The following is a 22,836-nucleotide window of genomic DNA, read 5'->3' on the forward strand; positions in this document are numbered from 1 at the left end:
GGAGAGAAGAAAAGACTCTCCAGACAGTGTATATAACAGCTCAATAAGCGAGCTAAGTTAGGCAGTAAGATACTAAAGAAGCTAACCTTGAACCTTTGGTAACCACGAATCTAAAGCCTGCAATGGCAATAAGTACATATCTTTCAATAGTCACCCTAAATGTAAATGGACTTAATGCACCAATCAAAAGACATAGAGTAATAGAATGGATAAAAAAGCAAGACCCATCTATATGCTGCTTACAAGAAACTCACCTTAAACCCAAAGATAAGCATAGACTAAAAGTCAAGGGATGGAAAAACATATTTCAGGCAAACAACAGTGAGAAGAAAGCAGGGGTTGCAGTACTAATATCAGACAAAATAGACTTCAAAACAAAGAAAGTAACAAGAGATAAAGAAGGCCACTACATAATGATAAAGGGCTTAGTCCAACAAGAGGATATAACCATTCTAAATATATATGCACCCAATACAGGAGCACCAGCATATGTGAAGCAAATACTAACAGAACTAAAGAGGGAAATAGACTGCAATGCATTCATTGTAGGAGACTTCAACACACCACTCACCCCAAAGGATAGATCCACCGGGCAGAAAATAAGTAAAGACACACAGGCACTGAACAACACACTAGAACAGATGGACCTAATAGACATCTATAGAACTTTACATCCAAAAGCAACAGGATATACATTCTTCTCAAGTGCACATGGAACATTCTCTAGAATAGACCACATACTAGCTCACAAAAAGAGCCTCAGTAAATTCCACAATATTGAAATTCTACCAACCAATTTTTCAGACCACAAAGGTATGAAAGTAGAAATAAATTCTACAAAGAAAACAAAAAGGCTCACAAACACATGGAGGCTTAACAACATGCTACTAAATAATCAATGGATCAATGAACAAATCAAAATAGAGATCAAGGAATATAGAGAAACAAATGACAACAACAACACTAAGCCCCAACTTCTGTGGGATGCAGCGAAAGCAGTCTTAAGAGGAAAGTATATAGCAATCCAGGCACACTTGAAGAAGGAAGAACAATCCCAAATGAATAGTCTAACATCACAATTATTAAAACTGGAAAAAGAAGAACAAATGAGGCCTAAAGTCAGCAGAAGGAGGGACATAATAAAGATCAGAGAAGAAATAAACAAAATTGAGAAGAATAAAACAATAGCAAAAATCAACGAAACCAAGAGCTGGTTCTTTGAGAAAATAAACAAAATAGATAAGCCTCTAGCCCAACTTATTAAGAGAAAAAGAGAGTCAACACAAATCAACATAATCAGAAATGAGAATGGAAAAATCACGACAGACTCCACAGAAATACAAAGAATTATTAAAGACTACTATGAAAACCTATATGCCAACAAGCTGGAAAACCTAGAAGAAATGGACAACTTCCTAGAAAAATACAACCTCCCAAGACTGACCAAGGAAGAAACACAAAAGTTAAACAAACCAATTACAAGCAAAGAAATTGAAACAGTAATCAAAAAACTACCCAAGAACAAAACCCCGGGGCCGGACGGATTTACCTCGGAATTTTATCAGACACACAGAGAAGACATAATACCCATTCTCCTTAAAGTGTTCCACAAAATAGAAGAAGAGGGAATACTCCCAAACTCATTCTATGAAGCCAACATCACCCTAATACCAAAACCAGGCAAAGACCCCACCAAAAAAGAAAATTACAGACCAATATCCCTGATGAACGTAGATGCAAAAATACTCAATAAAATATTAGCAAACAGAATTCAACAGTATATCAAAAGGATCATACACCATGACCAAGTGGGGTTCATCCCAGGGATGCAAGGATGGTACAACATTCGAAAATCCATCAACATCATCCACCACATCAACAAAAAGAAAGACAAAAACCACATGATCATCTCCATAGATGCTGAAAAAGCATTTGACAAAATTCAACATCCATTCATGATAAAAACTCTCAGCAAAATGGGAATAGAGGGCAAGTACCTCAACATAATAAAGGCCATATATGATAAACCCACAGCCAGCATTATACTGAACAGCGAGAAGCTGAAAGCATTTCCACTGAGATCGGGAACCAGACAGGGATGCCCACTCTCCCCACTGTTATTTAACATAGTACTGGAGGTCCTAGCCACGGCAATCAGACAAAACAAAGAAATACAAGGAATCCAGATTGGTAAAGAAGAAGTTAAACTGTCACTATTTGCAGATGATATGATACTGTACATAAAAAACCCTAAAGACTCCACTCCAAAACTACTAGAACTGATATCGGAATACAGCAAAGTTGCAGGATACAAAATCAACACACAGAAATCTGTAGCTTTCCTATACACTAACAACGAATCAATAGAAAGAGAAATCAGGAAAACAATTCCATTCACCATTGCATCAAAAAGAATAAAATACCTAGGAATAAACCTAACCAAGGAAGTGAAAGACTTATACTCTGAAAACTACAAGTCACTCTTAAGAGAAATTAAAGGGGACACTAATAAATGGAAACTCATCCCATGCTCATGGCTAGGAAGAATTAATATCGTCAAAATGGCCATCCTGCCGAAAGCAATATACAAATTTGATGCAATCCCTCTCAAATTACCAGCAACATTCTTCAATGAATTGGAACAAATAATTCAAAAATTCATATGGAAACACCAAAGACCCCGAATAGCCAAAGCAATCCTGAAAAAGAAGAATAAAGTAGGGGGGATCTCACTCCCCAACTTCAAGCTCTACTACAAAGCCATAGTAATCAAGACAATTTGGTACTGGCACAAGAACAGAGCCACAGACCAGTGGAACAGATTAGAGACCCCAGAAATTAACCCAAACATATATGGTCAATTAATATTTGATAAAGGAGCCATGGACATACAATGGCAAAATGACAGTCTCTTCAACAGATGGTGCTGGCAAAACTGGACAGCTACATGTAGGAGAATGAAACTGGACCATTGTCTAACCCCATATACAAAGGTAAACTCAAAATGGATCAAAGACCTGAATGTAAGTCACGAAACCATTAAACTCTTGGAAAAAAACATAGGCAAAAACCTCTTAGACATAAACATGAGTGATCTCTTCTTGAACATATCTCCCCGGGCAAGGAAAACAACAGCAAAAATGAGCAAGTGGGACTACATTAAGCTGAAAAGCTTCTGTACAGCGAAAGACACCATCAATAGAACAAAAAGGAACCCTACAGTATGGGAGAATATATTTGAAAATGACAGATCTGATAAAGGCTTGACGTCCAGAATATATAAAGAGCTCACACGCCTCAACAAACAAAAAACAAATAACCCAATTAAAAAATGGGCAGAGGAACTGAACAGACAGTTCTCCAAAAAAGAAATACAGATGGCCAAGAGACACATGAAAAGATGCTCCACATCGCTAATTATCAGAGAAATGCAAATTAAAACTACAATGAGGTATCACCTCACACCAGTAAGGATAGCTGCCATCCAAAAGACAAACAACAACAAATGTTGGCGAGGCTGTGGAGAAAGGGGAACCCTCCTACACTGCTGGTGGGAATGTAAATTAGTTCAACCATTGTGGAAAGCAGTATGGAGGTGCATCAAAATGCTCAAAACAGACCTACCATTTGACCCAGGAATTCCACTCCTAGGAATTTACCCTAAGAACGCAGCAATCAAGTTTGAGAAAGACAGATGCACTCCTATGTTTATCGCAGCACTATTTACAATAGCCAAGAATTGGAAGCAACCTAAATGTCCATCTGTAGATGAATGGATAAAGAAGATGTGGTACATATACACAATGGAATACTACTCAGCCATAAGAAGTGGAAAAATCCAACCATTTGCAGCAACATGGATGGAGCTGGAGAGTATTATGCTCGGTGAAATAAGCCAAGCGGAGAAAGAGAAATACCAAATGATTTCACTCATCTGAGGAGTATAGGAACAAAGGAAAAACTGAAGGAACAAAACAGCAGCAGAATTACAGAACCCAAAAATGGACTAACAGGTACCAAAGGGAAAGGAACTGGGGAGGATGGGTGGGCAGGGAGGGATAAGGGGGGGGAAGAAGAAGGGGGGTATTAAGATTAGCATGCATGGGGGGGAGGGAGAAAGGGTAGGGTGGGCTGCACAACACAGAGAGGACAAGTAGTGACTCTACAACATTTTGCTAAGCTGATGGACAGTAACCGTAATGTGGTTGTTAGGGGGGACCTGATATAGGGGAGAGCATAGTAAACATAGTATTCTTCAGGTAAGTGTAGATTAAAAATTTAAAAAAAAAAAAAAAAAGAAAGAAAGAAAGAAAAGGGGGATTACTCCTTAACAGGATAAAACTATTGGTAAATCAAAGATCAACGCATGCTTTAAATATCCTTAATGTTGATCACTTAAAGGGTGTCAGATGATCAGCTATGGAGGTACTCTTTTCTGATAATATTCCTTTCTCTTAATTAAAAAAAAAAAAAAAAAAAAGCAGTTACTGTGTGCTGACCTCCAATGAGTTCTGCACAGTGGTATAGAGGGCATGTCAAAGTGTGGGCAAAGGGTCTGTTTGTTTCTACGCAGAAGATCAAGGCCTAGCCTGGATACCCAGAAAATGAACTAAGATACGATATGAGGAGGAGCTTCCGGCATCAGCACTCTCTGGAGGACTCGTGCCGGGGGATGATCATCAAAAAGCCTCCACAGGGATCCGGACGATGCTGTGGTTGTGGCTGCATCCAGCCCACCGTCTCCTGGACTTGCCATAAGAAGGAGGAGGGAGATGTCTAGGCTGGCATGTGCATACAGTGAGACAACGAATTTGACTGGATCTGTACTGTTGGAACTCAACCAGGAGTTGGGAGGGGTGCAAGTTGTAGCACCCCAAAATCTCATGACTATAGACTATCTATGGTTAAAAGAACATATGGGATGTGAACAGATCCCAGAAATGGGCTGCTTTAATTTGTCTGATGGTTCAAGTACAGTTGGAAAATATCCATCATATCATAGATAAATTTTCACAAATGCCTAGGGTGCCTAAATGGTTTTCTTGGCTTCACTGGAGATGGCTGGTGATTATAGATTTGCTTTGTTTATGTCACCGTATTCCTATTATGTCAATATGTGTGTGCAAATTAGTTAGTAGTTTAAAACCTATACATACTTAAGGTACTACACAAGAAGATATGTCAAAGAAATAATCAATCCTCCCAAGTTTCCTTCATATGCTACATCTATAGCTTTTCTTCTTCCTTCCTAATTACAAACTTTAAATAGAATTCGTGCCTCATATCGAATTTACCGAGTATCATAATTCCTCCAGGTGGTAAAGATACCTCGAGACAAGTGCTGGGCATAGAAGCCACAGGGCATAAATCTGCAAAGAAGTAAAAAGCTAACCTTTGCAAACAATATGGCTTCTCTCTCACTTACCAACTTTACATTTCCCTGTATGGCCCCGGAAGATGACTGGTTAGCCAGAGACGGGTAAGATTCCTCAAGGGAGGAACAACCTAAGACAGGCACAGTCGCAGGGGGGCCATCAGGTGAGAATTTGGGGATCAACAGAGGTGAGGCTCAGAACCTCACCCCCCCTGCTTTGAGAGAAATCTTCTGCATCCGTGGATGTCTTGCTGCCCTTGTCTAGCCTGGATTAATACTTAGTCCATAGGCACACACCTGATCATCTGATCATCTACATTTGCCTTCTTACAGCACTAAACTATGTTTTCTACCTTTATCTTGCATCTACCTACCACTTCAGCATTTTATTAAAAATAAAAATAATAATAATAATAGGAGAAATGTGGGATCAACATATAAATCAAGTACAAAAATCAAATGAATATTCATATTTGACCTGATGGTTTATAGGTCATATTGCATGATCAAAACCGAAAGTTTCTGTGATGACTGCCCTTGTACTGTTCACCATGTAAGAATTTATTCACTCTGTAAGAATTCGTTCACCATGTAAGAACTTGTTCGTTATGCTTCAGAAGATTGGAGACTGACGAGAATTAGGCTTGAGATGGATTAATGATTGTACATTGAGCATTGACCCCCCTATACTGAATTTTATTGTTGTTAACAACCATTTGATCAATAAATATGAGAGATGCCCTCTCAAAAAAAAAAAAAAAAAAAAAAAAAAAAAAATAATTCCTCTGAAAAAAAAAAAAAAAAAAAAAAATAATTCCTCTGAAAAAAAAAAAAAAAAAAAAAAAAATAAATCCAGTTGTAATTAGTGATTACAGTGGTTTCACACAATAGGACGCTTGTTTTTGACTTACAATATTGATAAAAGGCCCTGCACTGGAGCTGGTTAAGGAGTCAGTACCCACCCATCAAACCCCCACACCACTGGTCACAATCACTAGCACATTTCTATCCTTACGGATAACAATGTACAGAGGGGATGACTCTTGACTCTTCTATTTTGATCATTTAAAGGCTCAGAGGAACCTGACTTTATTGCATTTAATCATAGTGCCTTTCCAAGTACGGAAAGCCCCTTGCCAGCATGCTCATCAATTGCTCTGAATAACCTCTTTCTAGAAACTGAATGGTTCAAGAGGCTGGACCTGTTACTTCACCTTTCAACAGAAGCATGTTACCATTCTTAAGAGGGGAATACTCCTAAGGATCTTCACCAAGGTAACTCATGCTACCACAAGTGTTATGACCCAGCTACTATGGGGCTGAAAAAAATGATGGAAATAAGCAAAGGCTGTAAACAAGTAATGAAATTAAAAGGTAACTTTAAAATGCATGTTCATGCTCTAAAATAGAAGTGAATTTGAATGCAAAGTTGCTCCTTGACTATGAAAACTGCCCCTAAGAGGTGACAGGTAGAAAGTGATGCAGCTCTTAATCTAGCCCATCACAAATGGGTCAGCATTAGAAACTACACTCTGAACCAGCAGAAATGTGTTTGCGTGTGGGTGTATTTTAAGTGATTTCCAGCAGATTTTGTTTGCAGACATGGTGGAGAAAGCCACCTGGGTAACTAAGACAATTGTGGATCAGAATCAAGTTAATGATACTGTTGTCTGGGATAGGATATGTACTTGTTCAGGGTTCATTCCCCATGGTCCAGGACACAAAAACTCTGGACACAAGGTAAATCAGAGCTTCACAATAAATAAAAAATCAAGAATGGGCCAAAAAGTTATTTTAAGGTATCTTTAAATATAAATTGAGTCCCAGAGGCAGAAAAGTCATCTACCCAACATTGGCACATTTAAACATGATTAAGACTTATAGTCAAAACCCCAGTGACAGCAAAGGGATTTTTTTGTTGTATCTGAGATGAGAAAAACATCTTTAACAGAATTCTGCTACTTAAACTTGAGTTAAATTTCTCCTTGTGCTTAAAACTGGCATAATTTTGATACCAAAGCTAAGCTTGAATAACCAATACATAAAACAGAATTGGCTAAATGGAAAATTTCTTTTTTCCAAAACAGAATCCCAAACTCAAAACAACTTATTTTAGGGATGCAGGTAACAGAAAGAGTCAAACAAAACAACTGTTTCTGATTTTAAAGGAAGGAGGCCCACTTCTCTCTCTCATGAGGCAGATGGTCAGCTGAAAAATAAAAACATTGTATCAATAGAACACTCCAAATTAAAAAATTGCAGCCATCTCTGTTCATGCAATATCAAATGTTAAAAAAAAAAAACCCCAAATCCCAAAGCAACACAGAAAACAAAAGGAAAGAAAATGTTGCCCAGATCTTATGACCTGATTCATGGTTGAAGGTCCTGATGGGACCATTCAGAATGTCATTTATGGGACAGAAAGGTCTGGAGTTACCATGAGACCAAGATTGTGGACCCTGGAGGTGGTGGCCACCTGAGGTTAGAGTACATGCTGTCTTCAGTCCAGGAGTTCTTGGAACAGCAGCTTCAAGAACACAACAGCTAAGCAAGAGGACCCCAACACATGGCTACCTTGGGTCTTGGCTCAACTTCTGTTTCACTCAATTTCTTTTTAAGTAGTATTAAGTATTACTGGGTTTTGGTAGTGAGAAGTCACTGTAGTAGCCACTACGAGCAAGTGGTTTGTAAACAGACATTGACAAATAACAAACAGCAGTGCAATATTTGACCCAGACTTTTAAAATAGGAGGCGATGGTGGAAATGAGGTAACTCTTCCCCAACACGTGTGAACAGACAGCTCCTGCTCTTCTAATGCTCTATGTCCATTAGGAGAGAGTAGGGCTTGTCAACAGGATGGTTACATAAAGAAGAAGCTACAGAAGAGAAAAAAGAAAGGTTCAGATTCAAATTTGATTCTTAAAGACTTAAAGAAAAAAAAAGGATCTTCTCTACAACAAACTGTGAAAGACGAGCAGTATGTCAGTTACAGGCTTCACGTCTTTGCCATGGCTGGGGGTGAGTGGCATTGGCATCGGAGACCAGGGAAGAAGAGGATGTCTCAGCTGGGCCTCAGGAAAGTGTGGTGCCAGGGATGCTAATCAGGGCACAGGGGATGGGGCTGGGGGAGAAAGGGTGGCAGACACAGGATGTGAAGTTCAGGATACCACGTGGCAAGTATCTTGGAGAAGTTGGTGCTCCCCAGATAGCATCTGAAGTTCACCAGACAAGGAAGGAGAGCATGAGACTCTTTCACCCCTATTTCTTTTATCCAATATTATAAGCATGTGTACATATGCATATCAAATAGTGACTAAAAGAATTCACAAAAGGGCACACAATGTTTGGGTAAAAATATATTTTCCCCCACTTTATGTCTTGGCACTAGTGATAAATGCATAGATTACCTGTCTACCCTTTCCTACCTTAACAGACACCAAATTACCAAGCATATTTGCTAAGTAATTACTTTCATACTTGAAAAAAATGATATGCTTCACATCGATTACAATTATTTTAGTTTTAAAAAAGACAAGTGTCTAACATGCAGCTTACATATATGACAGTTCTGCATTAACACTGAAAGTCGGTTACACAACAGTTTTAGAAACACATTGGTTATTTTCAAACAGCAAAATGACAATAATCTACAACTACAGTTTAAGGCATATCAGCACATTTTAAAATTAAGAAATAGACAAAGTTCTAATGCTGTTCACAGCTTAACTTTCAATTTATTTAAAAAATTCCCTTCATACCTACATACAACCTATACTTTGTAGGTCCGCTAAATTTTAATTTCCACTCAAGAGTCATCATGTATGTACCCTGTCAATGAAACCAAGACTTCTGGAAGCTGAGACTTGACAATTTCAGACACTTGCAAATGGCAAAGCAAAGGGATCTGAATGGACAGTTGTGGCAGGACACACAGAGACAGCATGACATGGGGTGGTAACAGCGGAACAACCGGATTCAACAGTTTGCATGTGAAACCCTTACGGCTATGTCAAGGAAGTGAGGAAACCACGTCTACATGTTTGAGGTGCTCAAGATAGGAAGAATGAGTGCTATTGCTGGTGAGATTACAAAGCAGAGAAGGAATATAGTCAGTAACCTGTTCCCAGCAATATGTTAAATGTTCCCTTGGTTGAGATGCCTTTTCTGGACAAAAACCTTAACCAATTAATAAAGAGCCTAAACTGGAAAACATCATCTCTGAACTACCAATAAATTCTCATAAATGCTTTTCCATCACGTCCTATTGCGCAGTAACAGCATACACAACTATTACTGGTATGTAACGTTCAGAAGTAACAATGGTCCTTATGGTTAAACAAAAGATGCAGTGGGGAGAGGCCAGCTAAAGGGGTCTGGCCAAAAAAATTAAAAAAGTCACCAGTAAATGCCAGGCGGTAGCATGAGGGAGTGACCGCTAAACCCAAGATCACCAAAAAATAAGGCAGTCATAAAGGGAACTAACATTAAAAAATGTTTCCACTTGGTTTTCCCCAGTGGAAGGCAGTTTCTCATTCTAGCTTTACTGACACTGTCAGAACCAGAGCCCCCCGTTCTCCCCAGTGATGCCCATGATGCTGGGTAGAACACAGGCTGTGAACAGTAATCTCTGACTTCCACGTTAATATCAAGGAAGAGTTGAATTTGTATGTTTCTTGTGAAAAAGATAGAAACAGGGCCATTTAAAACAGTTTTTTTTTAACAAAGGCTACTCAAACCATTACCTCTGCCCCCCACTGAAAAGAAAAAAAAAATCCATCTATCCCATTTGTTTCTCTAATTTTCAGAAGTCAAAGATCTCAAAGGTTTTTACTACTGTACTTACATGCAAAGGCGAAAGCACATCCAATTAGATTTGAGGGTATCATTTATTCCGTGCAGAGCCAAGGGCTACTGTGAAGAAAGGCAGATACAGAAAGAAGAGAAGGGCAGCAATAACAAACCGCCGGGGCTGGGGAGCAGGGACAGAAAAAAGGGCAGAAGCAAGGCATTTGAAAAAAAGAGCTTTTGTATGTTTCCTTTGACTTTTTATTCCCTGACTCTCCATATGATTTATTTTGCTATGAGAACGTTAATGGAAAAAAGTCAATCATCTTGGAATTAAAGAGTCAGCTGGATGCCTTTCATGGCTAGGCTCACTTTAAAAAGGCTTTAGTGATGTATTAAGAATGGTAATTTTAAAGTGATACATTTTTAGATGTTACAAATGTATTTTCTGTTACAAAGCACAAAAATGCTCAAACAAGCAGCGGTTGGAGCAAGCATACAACACAAGTATTCAAGCTTTTGGCTGGTGCACAGCGTATGAGCAAATGCGGCCCACGATTAGAATTGGCATGCCAGTTACAATTTGGCTGCTCCACAGCTAGTTTCAGACTGTAATCATTAAAAAAACAAAGACAAAAACAAAAACAATGGTCCAATAGCTCTTCGGCCTGTCTTCGTGCCACTATGAACTGCTTCTAGTTTGAAGTTTCTATCCCAACTTAGTTTGGGCTTCAATGAAACTGATTTTTCACTTTGCCTAATTAAGCCTCAATCTGTTCCTGGAAGACCATTTCTTCTTTCCCTAAGGGTATAGTTGAGAATGATGAGAAGGGGAAAAAAAATATTTATTGGAATCCACTAGAGACTTCATTATTTAAAAGAAAAAAAAAGGTGAGGTGTGTCAGGGGAGGAGCAGTGTATTCTATCCCATTTCCTCAGTGTGTGACTCGTGGGGGCCAGAAGGACAGTGCCGAGGTCAAGTTCTCTGGGGTTCCTAAGAAATATTCTTCTTTCAAGTAAGAAACAAGACCACAGAGTCAGAGGGAAGGCAGGGAGGTGTGTGTTGGTGGAAGGGGAGAAATCAAGAGGATGACAGGATGAGCCCCACAAAGGCACAGCAGAGATTAAGCATGCCCACCTCCTACAAATGTGGCTGTTCTGCTTCATCCGTTTATTCCAAATATTGAGAGGAGACTAAGCAAGGAAACCCGAGGTGAAGCTGAATCTCTGCTTTCTTGACTCATAGGTTTTGTCCTGTTCCTTCTCCCATTTGTACCTTCAAGTAACAAGGTCCCCTCCAAGTCAGGCTGCTGATGACACCCAGCTGGTCTCCAAAACTAGTTGTCTGGAAGGAATTTGCTCACTGTGTCCCTCACTACAGCTAGCTTCCTCAGATGATTAACACATTTTCATTTGAAAGGTTTCTGAAAATTTTCTCATGATTACTGAAAAATGTTATCAGAGGGACCAATATTCTGGAGCCAGTCATTAGGCCCTCCCCTCGGTCCCCTAAGAGCAAATTTAGGTGTGTTTTTATAAAATATCTCTTATTTTAAGTATTAGGTAGGTTGTGGAAAGCCAACATCCTTATATGAGTCTTTAGCAAAGCAATGCTGTATGATCCAGTCTCTGAGGTGCTGTGAGAGGATCAAGGTTGCACTGATAGAAATGAACATAATCATAGTTTTCTTATTATGGTCCAATTTTGTGAGGATTTGAGAGATAGGGGTTCAGATACATTTTTAAAGCTATAAGAGGAGACAATCATTCTGAACAGACCAACAACCCAGGCCAAATAATGGTGTAATGATGAAAAATCCATGTGAGCATGAAAGTCACATAAAGCTTACCCACTGTTCTCCCTATGTACAAAGCCACCCTGGTCTGGGGCAGGTGTGGAAAAGAGACAGACTGAGCTCAGCTTTTGCCATCACAGAGATGAGAAATCAAGAAAAGCTAGTTGTTGTCATGGCTGTTCAGGTTTATAGTTCAGCTGGTGAGTTTTCCTGTCAGACATTCATGTAGCACTTGAGCCCTCCTTCCCTCAGTCCAAAGCAACACACAAGTAGCAGGCTGCTCCCTGCTGCCGCTCTGAGCAGGCACATAAGGCAAGTCACTGACCTGGCAAAGGCAAAGCACAGCTACACATAGCTTCTGCTGTTACTTCCCTGTTCTATCATGTTCTACCACCCAAGAACATTTAGCAAAATGAGTTAATAGTTATTGGTGTCTGAGGAAGGGTAAAAAAATAAAACAAAAGGACACAAATGGCAGAGATACAATATTACTGCAAAAGCAGGTGAATGCGGGACCATCCTTGGCTTGCCAGGCTTTATGTGAAGCTTGCACTGCAAGTTAAAAAACAAAACAAAAAAGTTAGAAATAATAACAAATAAGAAAGAAAAATTAGGAGCGCCAGCACCAGCATTTGGTGACTGTGAATGCTCATGCAATGATTATGGAATTGACAGAAATTAAAACCAAAAATTTGAGTAAGCTATTCTACATGACAAGCAAAGCAAAATTTTAATACTGAATTAAAGAACACATGGTTAGTTTCCACTTGCATGAAATTTGAAATTCACGAGTGACTTCTTGAAACCACTATAATGTTCTAGTGGAAGGATTTACTGTTTGATTTTCATTTTCTCAAATAACACAAAACCATTATTTACTAGATTTGGGCATCACATGGGTACTGAATAGGAGTTGCATCCTCCATTTCTCAGCTGCTGGAGTCAGAGAATAAATATTCTACAAATGTCTTTGAACAATTAACTTGGGGATTAGGACACAGTGGATGGAGGACATGCTATTACTCCACTTGGGAAGGTAAAAAAAAGACAATCATTATATGGTTACAGCTACAGCAATGACAGGAGCCTCCCCCTCTTGAAGGTACAAAGCAGTATCAAATCCAAGACTCACATGGCTAAGTTTAGGCAAGTACAACATATGCAACTTCATTCCTTAGCAAGAATCAAAAAAAAAATTTTTTTTTTTTAAGATGAGTGGGTGATCGTATAAAGTGTAGTTTTCAGATGCCAGGTACAGTTTTAAAATGATGGATTTTAAAACTTCCTTTTGGGATGGATGCATTTTAACCAGCAAATGCCTGCTGGCAATTGTGCAGTCTTCAGAAAAGATGAGCACCGTCTTCTAAACAACTTACCCTGGGGCAGTCCCACCGCTGCAGCAAAGCGGCAAACAAGTCAATGACCTGGCAGCCAGAGCTGGTGGGAGGTGGGCTCCAGCTAAGGGCCGTGTGGGGGCTACTCTACTTTGTACCTTAGAAATGCTATGTGCTTTCATGCCACTACAGTCAAGGGGAGCATAAAGCCTTACCTAGGTTAAAAAGGGAGCATGTCATTAAGATAGAAAAAACAATTTACAACTATTAGAAAAACCAAGTTAAGCTCTAAGGTGGAAGCATGGCAGGTGAATAAGCATTTCTTTTTACGTTGTTATTTTTCCTAGAACAAAGCCAGCTCCTAAGTGGGCATGTACGCTGGCGATTCTAGCTACCCGAGGAGAAAGAGTCTCATTTACTCCGCAGGTGCTGCTCTGGCTGCTGTCTTTCTGTGGGCCTCTCTAGCCAAACCTCTCCATGGGCAGGAAGAGGAGTGATTTTTTTTTTTTTTACTTTTACATGTCAGCCTCCAATGGGCAGTTGCTTTCACTGTTCAAATCAAAGTGTAGAAAAGGGTAAGACCCTAGGAGTTATGCAAAACACCTGCCTCTTTCTGGCACAACACCTGGTTACTACTGTGCACCAAATTAAGTCTAATTCCATTAATGATGAATGAGAATGTGTAAGGCAGGCTAAAATAGAGTTCACATACACTTCATGTAAACTTGAAAAGCATTATATGTTGCTAAGGCCCAAAGCTGGGAAGAAAATAACCGACAATGTTCAAAAGGGTAAGGAAAAGCCTCCCTACACTGGGAAGTCTGCTACCAAATAGACATTTTTAAATGGAGGCACAATACTGATCAGCTCTTAGAATTTTTATTGCTTAAAGGCACATACATGACATATCCTTGGAACATTGCTGGTCCTTATAAACATATTTAGTACTAAAACATGTACCTTTGTGCACATTCATGCTTAGGGTAGGAAAAACTTGACTTTGGTTTTCCTAAGCTGTGAGTCAGCAGCTTTTCCTATTTCATTTGTGCCTATAGATGTAGACAGACAGACAGACAGACAGACAGACAGACACACACACACACACACACACACACACACACTCTCTCTCTCTGTCTCTCTCTCTCTGTCTCTCTCTCTCTGTCTCTCTCTCTCTTGAGTTAGTTTGGATCCACAAGGGTATGAAGCCAAATGGCCTTCATTTTGTGTTCACTGGAAGAGTCCCTATAATCTCTCTGAATTTCTGCACAGAGAATGCCATGCAAATGCTGCATTAGTGACCAATACTCTCCCACTATACTTAGTTACAAAGCACCTTCTAGAACTGGATTATAATCCAGGCAATTGGCACTCTCAGAATCAATCGAGCATAACTAAATTGCCAACCCTTGGAGTCCTGTGATCACATGGGTCTCTATCAGCCGCATTAAAATCACACCACCCCTACCCCAACTGCTTCCCTTGCTTAGAAAATTTACTTGCTCCCTTGCTCTCTTGACATGTTTTCTGCTGTCTCAGAGCTTGGAAAGTCAAAGCCTATCAAGTATAATTTAAACCCTCTCTGTGTTCACTGTAGCAGTGTGTTCTGAGTCCTGCCGGCAGCGTGACAGGAGTCCTCGGGCAACTCTGCATGTCCACCAAGACTAAGTGAAATCACCATCACGCCCCCCTTTCGTGATGGGCCTGAGTTACTAGGAGGGCTCAAGCCTACCGGCTATGGTTTTTAAGGCTGTAACTTCCTGCCAACTCAAGTACCAACATTTTTGTTGTTCACTTAGTTGTCAGCCTTTTCCCTAGAACCTTAGCATCTAAGGATGAAGAGCAGAATCCTGAAACATGTTCTGAAGTGCCTTATTGCTGCCCCAAGAGTGGACGGAGGGCAGCGTCCATGGGCTTGCCATCTGACCACCACAAGGCTTTCCTCAAAGCTATCTTACTGACCATTGTGCTCGCTGTCAAATAAACAGCGATTGTCATAAAGCTGCACTCTCTGGTCTTCAAGGGGATTTGATGTAGAACTTCAATCCAGCAGAGAATTTCAAGGAAAGGCCCAAATCTCCCACAGGATTCAGGCAGCTGCTATTGGAGTATCATAAAAAGTGACCGACTCAAGAGCAGAATCTGACTGCTGGGCACATCAAATCAAGGCCATATTAAAAAATGGTTTTGTGTGGGTATATGGGTATCCAGAGGGTTGGTGGGGGGTGTCTTAACTGGATGAGCATTCTGACCCACTTTCACAATAAAATGATTCACCATCTTGTTGAATTTAGAGGAAAACTAGTGGTCACCAGCAGTTCTTCCAAATCTTTCATTTTGGGAATAAGACTTCCAATGACTGGCTTATCAAGCTTTACAATAAAGAATATAAAAATGATTTTAACAATCATAATTTTAGGATACTCTTTATAAAGAGTCATGAGTATTGTCCCCAGAGAGCAGTAGAGAGAAATAGGCTGTCTTCTTGAGATTTCTAGTGTTGGTGCAGAAGATGCTACTGGAGACAACAGGTTACTCCAGTCCTCACTGCTCAACCGTGTGCTCAAGTTTTATAAATTAATGTTTGTGTACCCTTTAGAAATACTTTAAGAACCTTCATCATCTTTCCTGCACTGTAGATAAAACTTGCTTTTATCTTTCTGGTAACAGACCAATTTCCAGTCTGTAAATGGGAAAAGCAGAGACATGCAAGAGGAATAAATTGTTAGAGGGTCCCCGTACATGAGGGGCACCCGCTTACTTTTTCTTATCCTTGTCTTTCTTGGTCGGCTGGGCCCCAGACTGCTGGGCCTGGGACTGCAGTAACTGAGCTGCAGCTTTCTTCTTCTGGAAGCTGTTGACCTCCTCCTCCAGCTCCTTCTTCTTGTCTTCCACTTTCTTCTTCTCCTCCTGGTGTGTCCGCTTGAGGAGGTCAAACTTCTCATGGAGCTGGAGAGAAGAAGAGGACAGGCTTGGGGAAGGGAAAGAGAAGCTTACTGGTATAGGTTATTTGGATCTGTTGAAAAACCAAAACATGTGCAGTGTTGCTGCACATGCTGAATTACAGAAGTGACAACCCGTCTGGTGCTCCGGGAGGGGCCAGGCTGGAGTGGCCAAGAGCAGCCTTGGAGCCCTGTAGTCCTACGAAACTTGGACCCCTTAGGATTGAAAGGAATCCTTATACTCTTTTTCTGATAATACATGTTCATTATAAAAACCCATGAAGAAGATAAAGACTATTCATGTTCTTAATAAGAAATTCACCCTAGTGGGTAACAGTAATTCTTTACTTCTGGTTCTTGTTCGAAATGCGTAATACACATATCCTTAGATTCGTACACATTGCAGAAACAAAAACTGGGAGGAAGGAACAAAGGGAGGGAGGCAGGGAGGGAGGGAGGAAGGAAGGACAAAAACCGTACTAGAGAATTCTAGATTTTTATCCAGCATCCACTTGGTACTTAAAGCCAACAGCAAATAAGGCTCAACTTTTAACTTCTAAGTTTCACTATAAAGATAAATTAATAGGGAATGATGAGGGGACTGTTTAGACAATTTCATTTGGAAATGTACTGAGTTATAGGTCAACTGAGATACTCATTATGTACCATCAGAGGCAAACATGTTACATACACATGCATGCTCTCTTTCCCAATGGCTCAGTGTGACAGCAGAAATCCATGTGAAATTCAGGGAGACAGGTAATTTGGCCTGGGCACGGGGAGTGTGATGGACTCTGGACAGGGCTGCATGCCTGCCAACGGGGAAGCATGAGTGCAGACATGGAGTGCAGAGACCACTGCCCGCCACATACCGCGGAAGAGCCCCTCCACGTTCAGGTCACTGAGTTGGATTGATGGTAAAATAGCAATAGTCCCAGAATCCCAAATCTTAAGTTTGAAGATTAGTAAACTGAGGAAACAAGGAACATGAGTTTAAGACCTAGTTTTATTCTCAGCTTTGTTACTAACTAGGTATGTGACTGAATAATCACTTAACCCTTATGACTAGCTTTTATCATCTGTAACAAACAGAATAAGAATATCTGACTTACTTTTCTTACCAGGTTAGTATGCCACTCATGTGATAATATATATGTAGAATGTATAATATGTATTTTAGAACAGTGTGAAATCCTATAAAATATGAAAAGAAACACTTGGCTTATGTCACTCTCCCTTGAGGAGGATAGGAGGCTTACCTCTTTCTCTGCCTCTTTAAGCTCAGCTTCTTTCTCCTTCACTCTCATAACAAACATTTGCCTCATTTCTTCTTCTTTCTTCTGAAGTTCTCCCAGAAATTCATTCCTTTTTGCTTCATACGTCTCCTGAAGACTATTCAAAAGCCACAAACCAAGGATAGTGTTGTGAAGTCGCATAATAAGAAATTTCAGTTCATATCATTTCTACCCATCCACTTCCCAAAATAGATAAGGCTGCCACTCACTATATTAAAGGACACCTTAAATGACCATATTAAAGGACATCTAAAATTCTTTTTAGTTATGCAGCTGTCAGAAAGACAAGTGCATCAAGACCAGAGATGAGTCAATGAGCACAATGCAACACTAAAGGGGTGTCTCTTCCTGGCCAGGTTTTATCCTACATATATTCATGCAGGCAAAGGCTGGGATGCGCTGGTTGGTATCTTCCAGATCAGCCCCAACGTAGAGCAAACGTTTTAGAATTTTAGAAGACGGAGGCAGCATAGTGTAGGGAGGGAAATGCAGAGGCACCAGTCCACACAGGTCAGGGTTTGGATTCTGGCCATAGCAGCGACTGACTGATCTTGGGAATTCCACAGCCTCCAAGCCTCAACGCTCTCTGTGGAAGATGTAGATGCAACAGCACTTACCTTCTAGGATGTGATCCAGAAATTAAGTGAGGACAAAGTGAGGAAAGCATTCACATAACATCAGTGCTTAACAATGTTACCCTCCCTGCTCATCTCGATTGATGAGTCCCCGATTTAGATGAGTCCCCACCAGTCCCCGATTTAGAAAAGAAATACAGCGAACCATCTAAAGAGACAATAGTTTAATGGAAGACATTATAGCAAACAGGTACTTTTCAAGTTATAGTACCAATGTAAATAGAGCAGGAAGAAGTTTTATTTTTATTTTAAACCCCATCCTCCTCCTGTCTACAGAATTGAGAGCCCAACATTTTAAACTGAATGCCAGACTTGGCTTTATCTCTAAGTCAGAACAAATATATTTACAGAAAATTGTCTTTGGTAAGACAGCTCAAGAAAACATACACCTAAACCCACAAACAGAAACATTTACTGATATTTTATAAGGTGTTATTTCTAGTTCTCCCTTGCAATTTCCCTAGAAAAAGAACTGCTTAGTGACACAAGTCTGTAGGATTATCCACTGGTACCCATGATTGACCAAATTCATCCGAAGTGCTAACTCCATACTGGACAGCACCTGTGGATGACCCCAGGCACCCTGCAGAGGCCAACATTCACACTTGACATTCAGGTGGTGGGAGCAAACATGCATGTAGCTATACCAAGACCTGAACAATCAGAAAACCTATTAGGTAGAGTTGTTAATTCATCTATAATCAACAATTAGTTGATTAAAAATAAGTTCTCCTGCCCTTGAGTGTCAACACTAGCTATTCCTAAACAAGCACGTGTTTTGAGTTTCCAGAGGTATATTTAGTTTTCACATTATTTTATGAGACAAAACCAAATTTGGCCCATGTTAATGTTGGCTGATATTGATGGCAATATTTGGACTTGAAATTTAAGATATATAGCCACAGAAATACAGAAATGTGTTAATAAGATAATTCATAGACTTGATTTTCCTTGTTAGCCTCTAATAAACTCTTGACCATTATATGGGTTAGAATTGCCAAAGGCAAAAGATGACTTATCTCTCCTACAAAATTTGGGGAGAAACTCAGTTTTTGTTGATTTTAGGATAATGAATACTTCTTTATAACAAGCAGTGGAATACCTTTTACAGAAACACTACCCAAAAAGCGTTTCAGAAAATCACTAGTTTCAAGAGATCTTCAAAAGAAGGTTTCCAAGTCAAGTGAGTAAAGGAAAAATTCTGCACAACCTCCCTTTAGGCGCGTCACAGTTCACAGTGGCTCCTGAGCCTGACAGCCCATCAGGATGGCCCGGGCATGTTTTTTTTTTTAATTTTTTTATTTTGATATCATTAATCTACAATTACATGAAGGACATATACTGTTAACTAAGTATATGAACCAGCTTTTTAACTCTGACACTGGAAGTGAAAAGCAATATGTAAAAAAGAACTCATTAAAGCCCACTCCAAGGAGTCAGCATTACAGTGAGTCACTTAGAAATAGCTTAGAACTGCCACAGCATCCACAGAATCCTATTCCTCCACCACCTCTGCCGACCAGGCTGTAAGTGAGACACCAGAAACCCTCATGGGTGCTTCCTGCCACAAAAACCATCAAGAAGGAACTGCTTCTATGTCATCCATTCACAGATACCTAAAGTGATGGCCCCTTTTGCAGTTTTTAGCTCTTCCCAATTTTTAATTGTAGTTATTAACACTCTTTTCTTAGTGAGAAATGTACAATATTTTCATGAGATTTTCAGGCTGGTTGAAACTGAGGATTTTATTTTATTTTCTCTTAACAGCCCTTGTTAGAGGTGGGTTTTGTTCACGGGAGTCCCAGGAAGGGAGGACGCTTCCAAACATTGCTGTTCATCCTTCATCCTGGGAATTCCCACGGCATAATTCTCTCCTTGTTACAATCTCCTGGAACCACCTAGTGACAGGGATGCCAGAGTGTAACATCATCGCCAGTGTTTATGCAACAATTCACCTATGAGAATTCATTACTCCTTACCACAACCCAATAATGTAAGTATTTTCATCACCTCCCATTTTATAGAGAAACCTGGACACTGAGCTGTTTAGTAATCAGCCCAGGTCACACAATGAGGTGACAGAGCCAGAATCCGCACCTGGGCTGCAGAGCTCAGGCAGGAACTCTACCCACTGCAGTGCATGGCTAGTGAACCAAGCCCCACACACTTCTATGAAGAGGTCTCAGAGGCCTGAAAGCTCTGGGATCTCTTGAGAGAATAGTGGTAACTGGGCACTTTTTGTGACCTGACAGAGTCAAGGAGAAAGTGGTGGTCTGAGATGAGGAAGGAGCAGTTTGGACAGGGACTGGTGGGAAGGGAGATGGTGTCTCAGGAGAAAAGAAGTAGGGACAAGATCAGTCCAATCCACTCAGGTCCTACAGCCCCGACCTCTTCCATCCCAGATGCCAGCCAGGAAGGGGCTGTGGTCTGGGGCAGGGGCCGGGTGCAGGGAAGGCGTGGTGCTCCAGCTGGTTTGAAGCGTGAGCTCCTAGGCTGCAGGGCAGCAGGTGGGAAGGTGGCCTTGGGCGGCAGTAAGGACACACCGGGACAGACTCCATGGGCTGCACTGCTGGGGACGTTTGCCGGGCTCTGGTGCAGCTGGTTCCTGAGACACCCAGCGCCCAGGTTGGTTTCCTGTTGTCACACATTTGGGTGGTGGCTGCCACTTACTAGCCTTGGCTTCAGAGGTCCACCTCTGCTTCATAAACCTAGAGGACAAATGGTGGATGAGGGCACCCAGACAGAAGGATCTTTATGGTACACCTATGCAGAAATCCTCTGCTGTGAGAATACCAAATACCTTCAGCCCTTCGTTTTTCTTCTCCAAGCACACCCAAAATTCATATGGAAAAAATCTTCTAGGAGCACCCAGAAATGATGACTTTGAACATTAAAGTTGGGTAAATCACTCAAATCGGCTGTGGCTTTTGCTTTTCCTTAGCTGCATTGTCCTTCATGTAGGGTCCCTGCCAGTGGGCTAGACCACAGGCGGGCTCAGGTCCACAGTGGGAGCCGAGGACACCGCACACTCCTCAGCAGGAGAGGCTAAGCCCCTTTCCAAAGTAGGGGTTTCCAAGGGAAAGACAACTAAGTTCATTCCACCTTGCCATCTGCCAAGACATTTGATTCCAAGCCAACTTCCATGTTCTAGGTGACCTTGCCTGTGTCAAGGTGGCCACCTGGATTTGAATGAGTGGATTTCTAAGAGGAAAAACTGTTTACAGTGACCCCAGTGAGATGAGAGAAGGTATTTATTTAGAAGTCTACTTTTCTCTATTTTTTCATACAGAGAAAAGAGTAAAGGCCTTGGTTTTATGTGTATATATATATATATATATATACACACACATATACATACATATATTATGTATTTCCCTCTGTTTGATCATTAACCAGGAAACCTCAGATCAGTAGAAATGGAAACAAATGGTGAGGGGGACACTTGTGAATAAGCATGTGCTGACAAGTCTGGGGCCTTGGTGACATCTATCACCATCCCAGAACAATGGTCTGCACTCAGCCTGCCAGGCCTTGCAGAAGCCTTGTGGGACTGACCCAGAAACACCTGCCCTTGGTAGGCAGTCACGGGGGTAGCAGGGTGGCACTGGTAGGAGATACTTTAATAAAAATGTCAAAAACAGAGGCATCAGGGGAGGCTGCACGACTGCAGCCCAGGAAATCCGCCACACCCCCACATCACCAGGGAAACCTGAGGAGCCCTGGTGGAGAGAGGCAGGCAGCTCAGGGGATTGCATCTCAGACTCTCTAAATTCCAGACTTGACAAGAACAGCGGTGCCGAATGTTCCTAATATTGGGGGAGGTAAACTACCCCTAGCAGACTTAAGGAACAGTTACATGCATTATAACTTCTGCAGGCAGTTCATGGGCAAGTGATCTAGTCCTGGGGCCTGCAAATTGTAGGCTGAGGGTGAACTTTGCCCCCACCTGTCCTGTCAATGCAGTTTTACTGAAGTCAACCACAGCCATTCATTTTCCTTATGGTGTCTGCTGCTGTCACACTGCAAGGGCATGACTGGGTAGTTGTGACAGAGACCACATGGCCTGCAGAGCCTAAAATATTTACTCTCTGGCTCATCATAGAAAAAGTCATTTTTCTAGATGTCCCCTGATCTAGCCCAGCTCCTTGTTTTACAGATGAAGAAACTGAGGCTCAGGGAGGTTAGTTAGGTAGTTGAGTGGTAGCAGGGTCAAGACTTGACCCCTGAATCTTCACTCTGCCCAGTACTCTTCTACACTGCTGGGTTTGAATGAGTTCACTCTGTGAATAAATACAGACAGCCTCTCCTGCACAAAAATGATTTTCATTAGGTTTAATAACCATAGAATAGGCTTGATTTTATAGAGACTATTTTTTGGTCCACGTACTCTAAGGGTTCAATTAGTGAACCTTGTGTACACAAATGGCTTACTACACCTAGCTTCAGAAAGCAAAAGTTCATATGGTTGAAGCTGCCTGCAAGGCAGGATCAAATGATGCAAACTTGGCTAGAGGTTAACTTCTTCTTAGTTAGAAGCCTTTGTCTGGGGTCTCCCTGTTTGCCATCACACACACACACCTGCCCACAGCACTCCACAGTAGCACTGTACCAGGAGACCAACCCAGGCATTATCAGACTCTCTAACGCAATTCCCAGAAAACAAATTCCTCCCTCCTC

The 22,836-nt window shown here is 41.0% G+C and overlaps 1 protein-coding gene across 11 annotated transcripts in view; it reads right to left on the reverse strand.

The window, feature by feature from the left end:
* Positions 1-22,836, reverse strand: part of SEPTIN11 (septin 11) — a 179,845-nt gene that overhangs the window by 33,352 nt on the left and 123,657 nt on the right. For 3 of the 11 annotated variants that reach the window (XM_073237426.1, XM_073237429.1, XM_073237427.1), the window contains exons 8-9: positions 17,489-17,621; positions 16,049-16,236 (exon numbers count right to left, since the gene is read on the reverse strand). In XM_073237426.1, coding sequence (XP_073093527.1) covers positions 16,049-16,236; positions 17,489-17,621 — 321 coding nt within the window. Of the gene's footprint in view, positions 1-6,222; positions 7,584-8,095; positions 8,252-8,716; positions 12,509-16,048; positions 16,237-17,488; positions 17,622-20,162; positions 20,868-22,836 lie in introns of those variants that run through there. The other 8 variants (XM_037003190.2, XR_012131710.1, XM_037003191.2 and 5 more) reach the window with 8 other exon arrangements.

Source organism: Manis javanica, chromosome 5 (assembly GCF_040802235.1).
Source record: "Manis javanica isolate MJ-LG chromosome 5, MJ_LKY, whole genome shotgun sequence".
Classification (NCBI taxonomy): domain Eukaryota; kingdom Metazoa; phylum Chordata; class Mammalia; order Pholidota; family Manidae; genus Manis; species Manis javanica.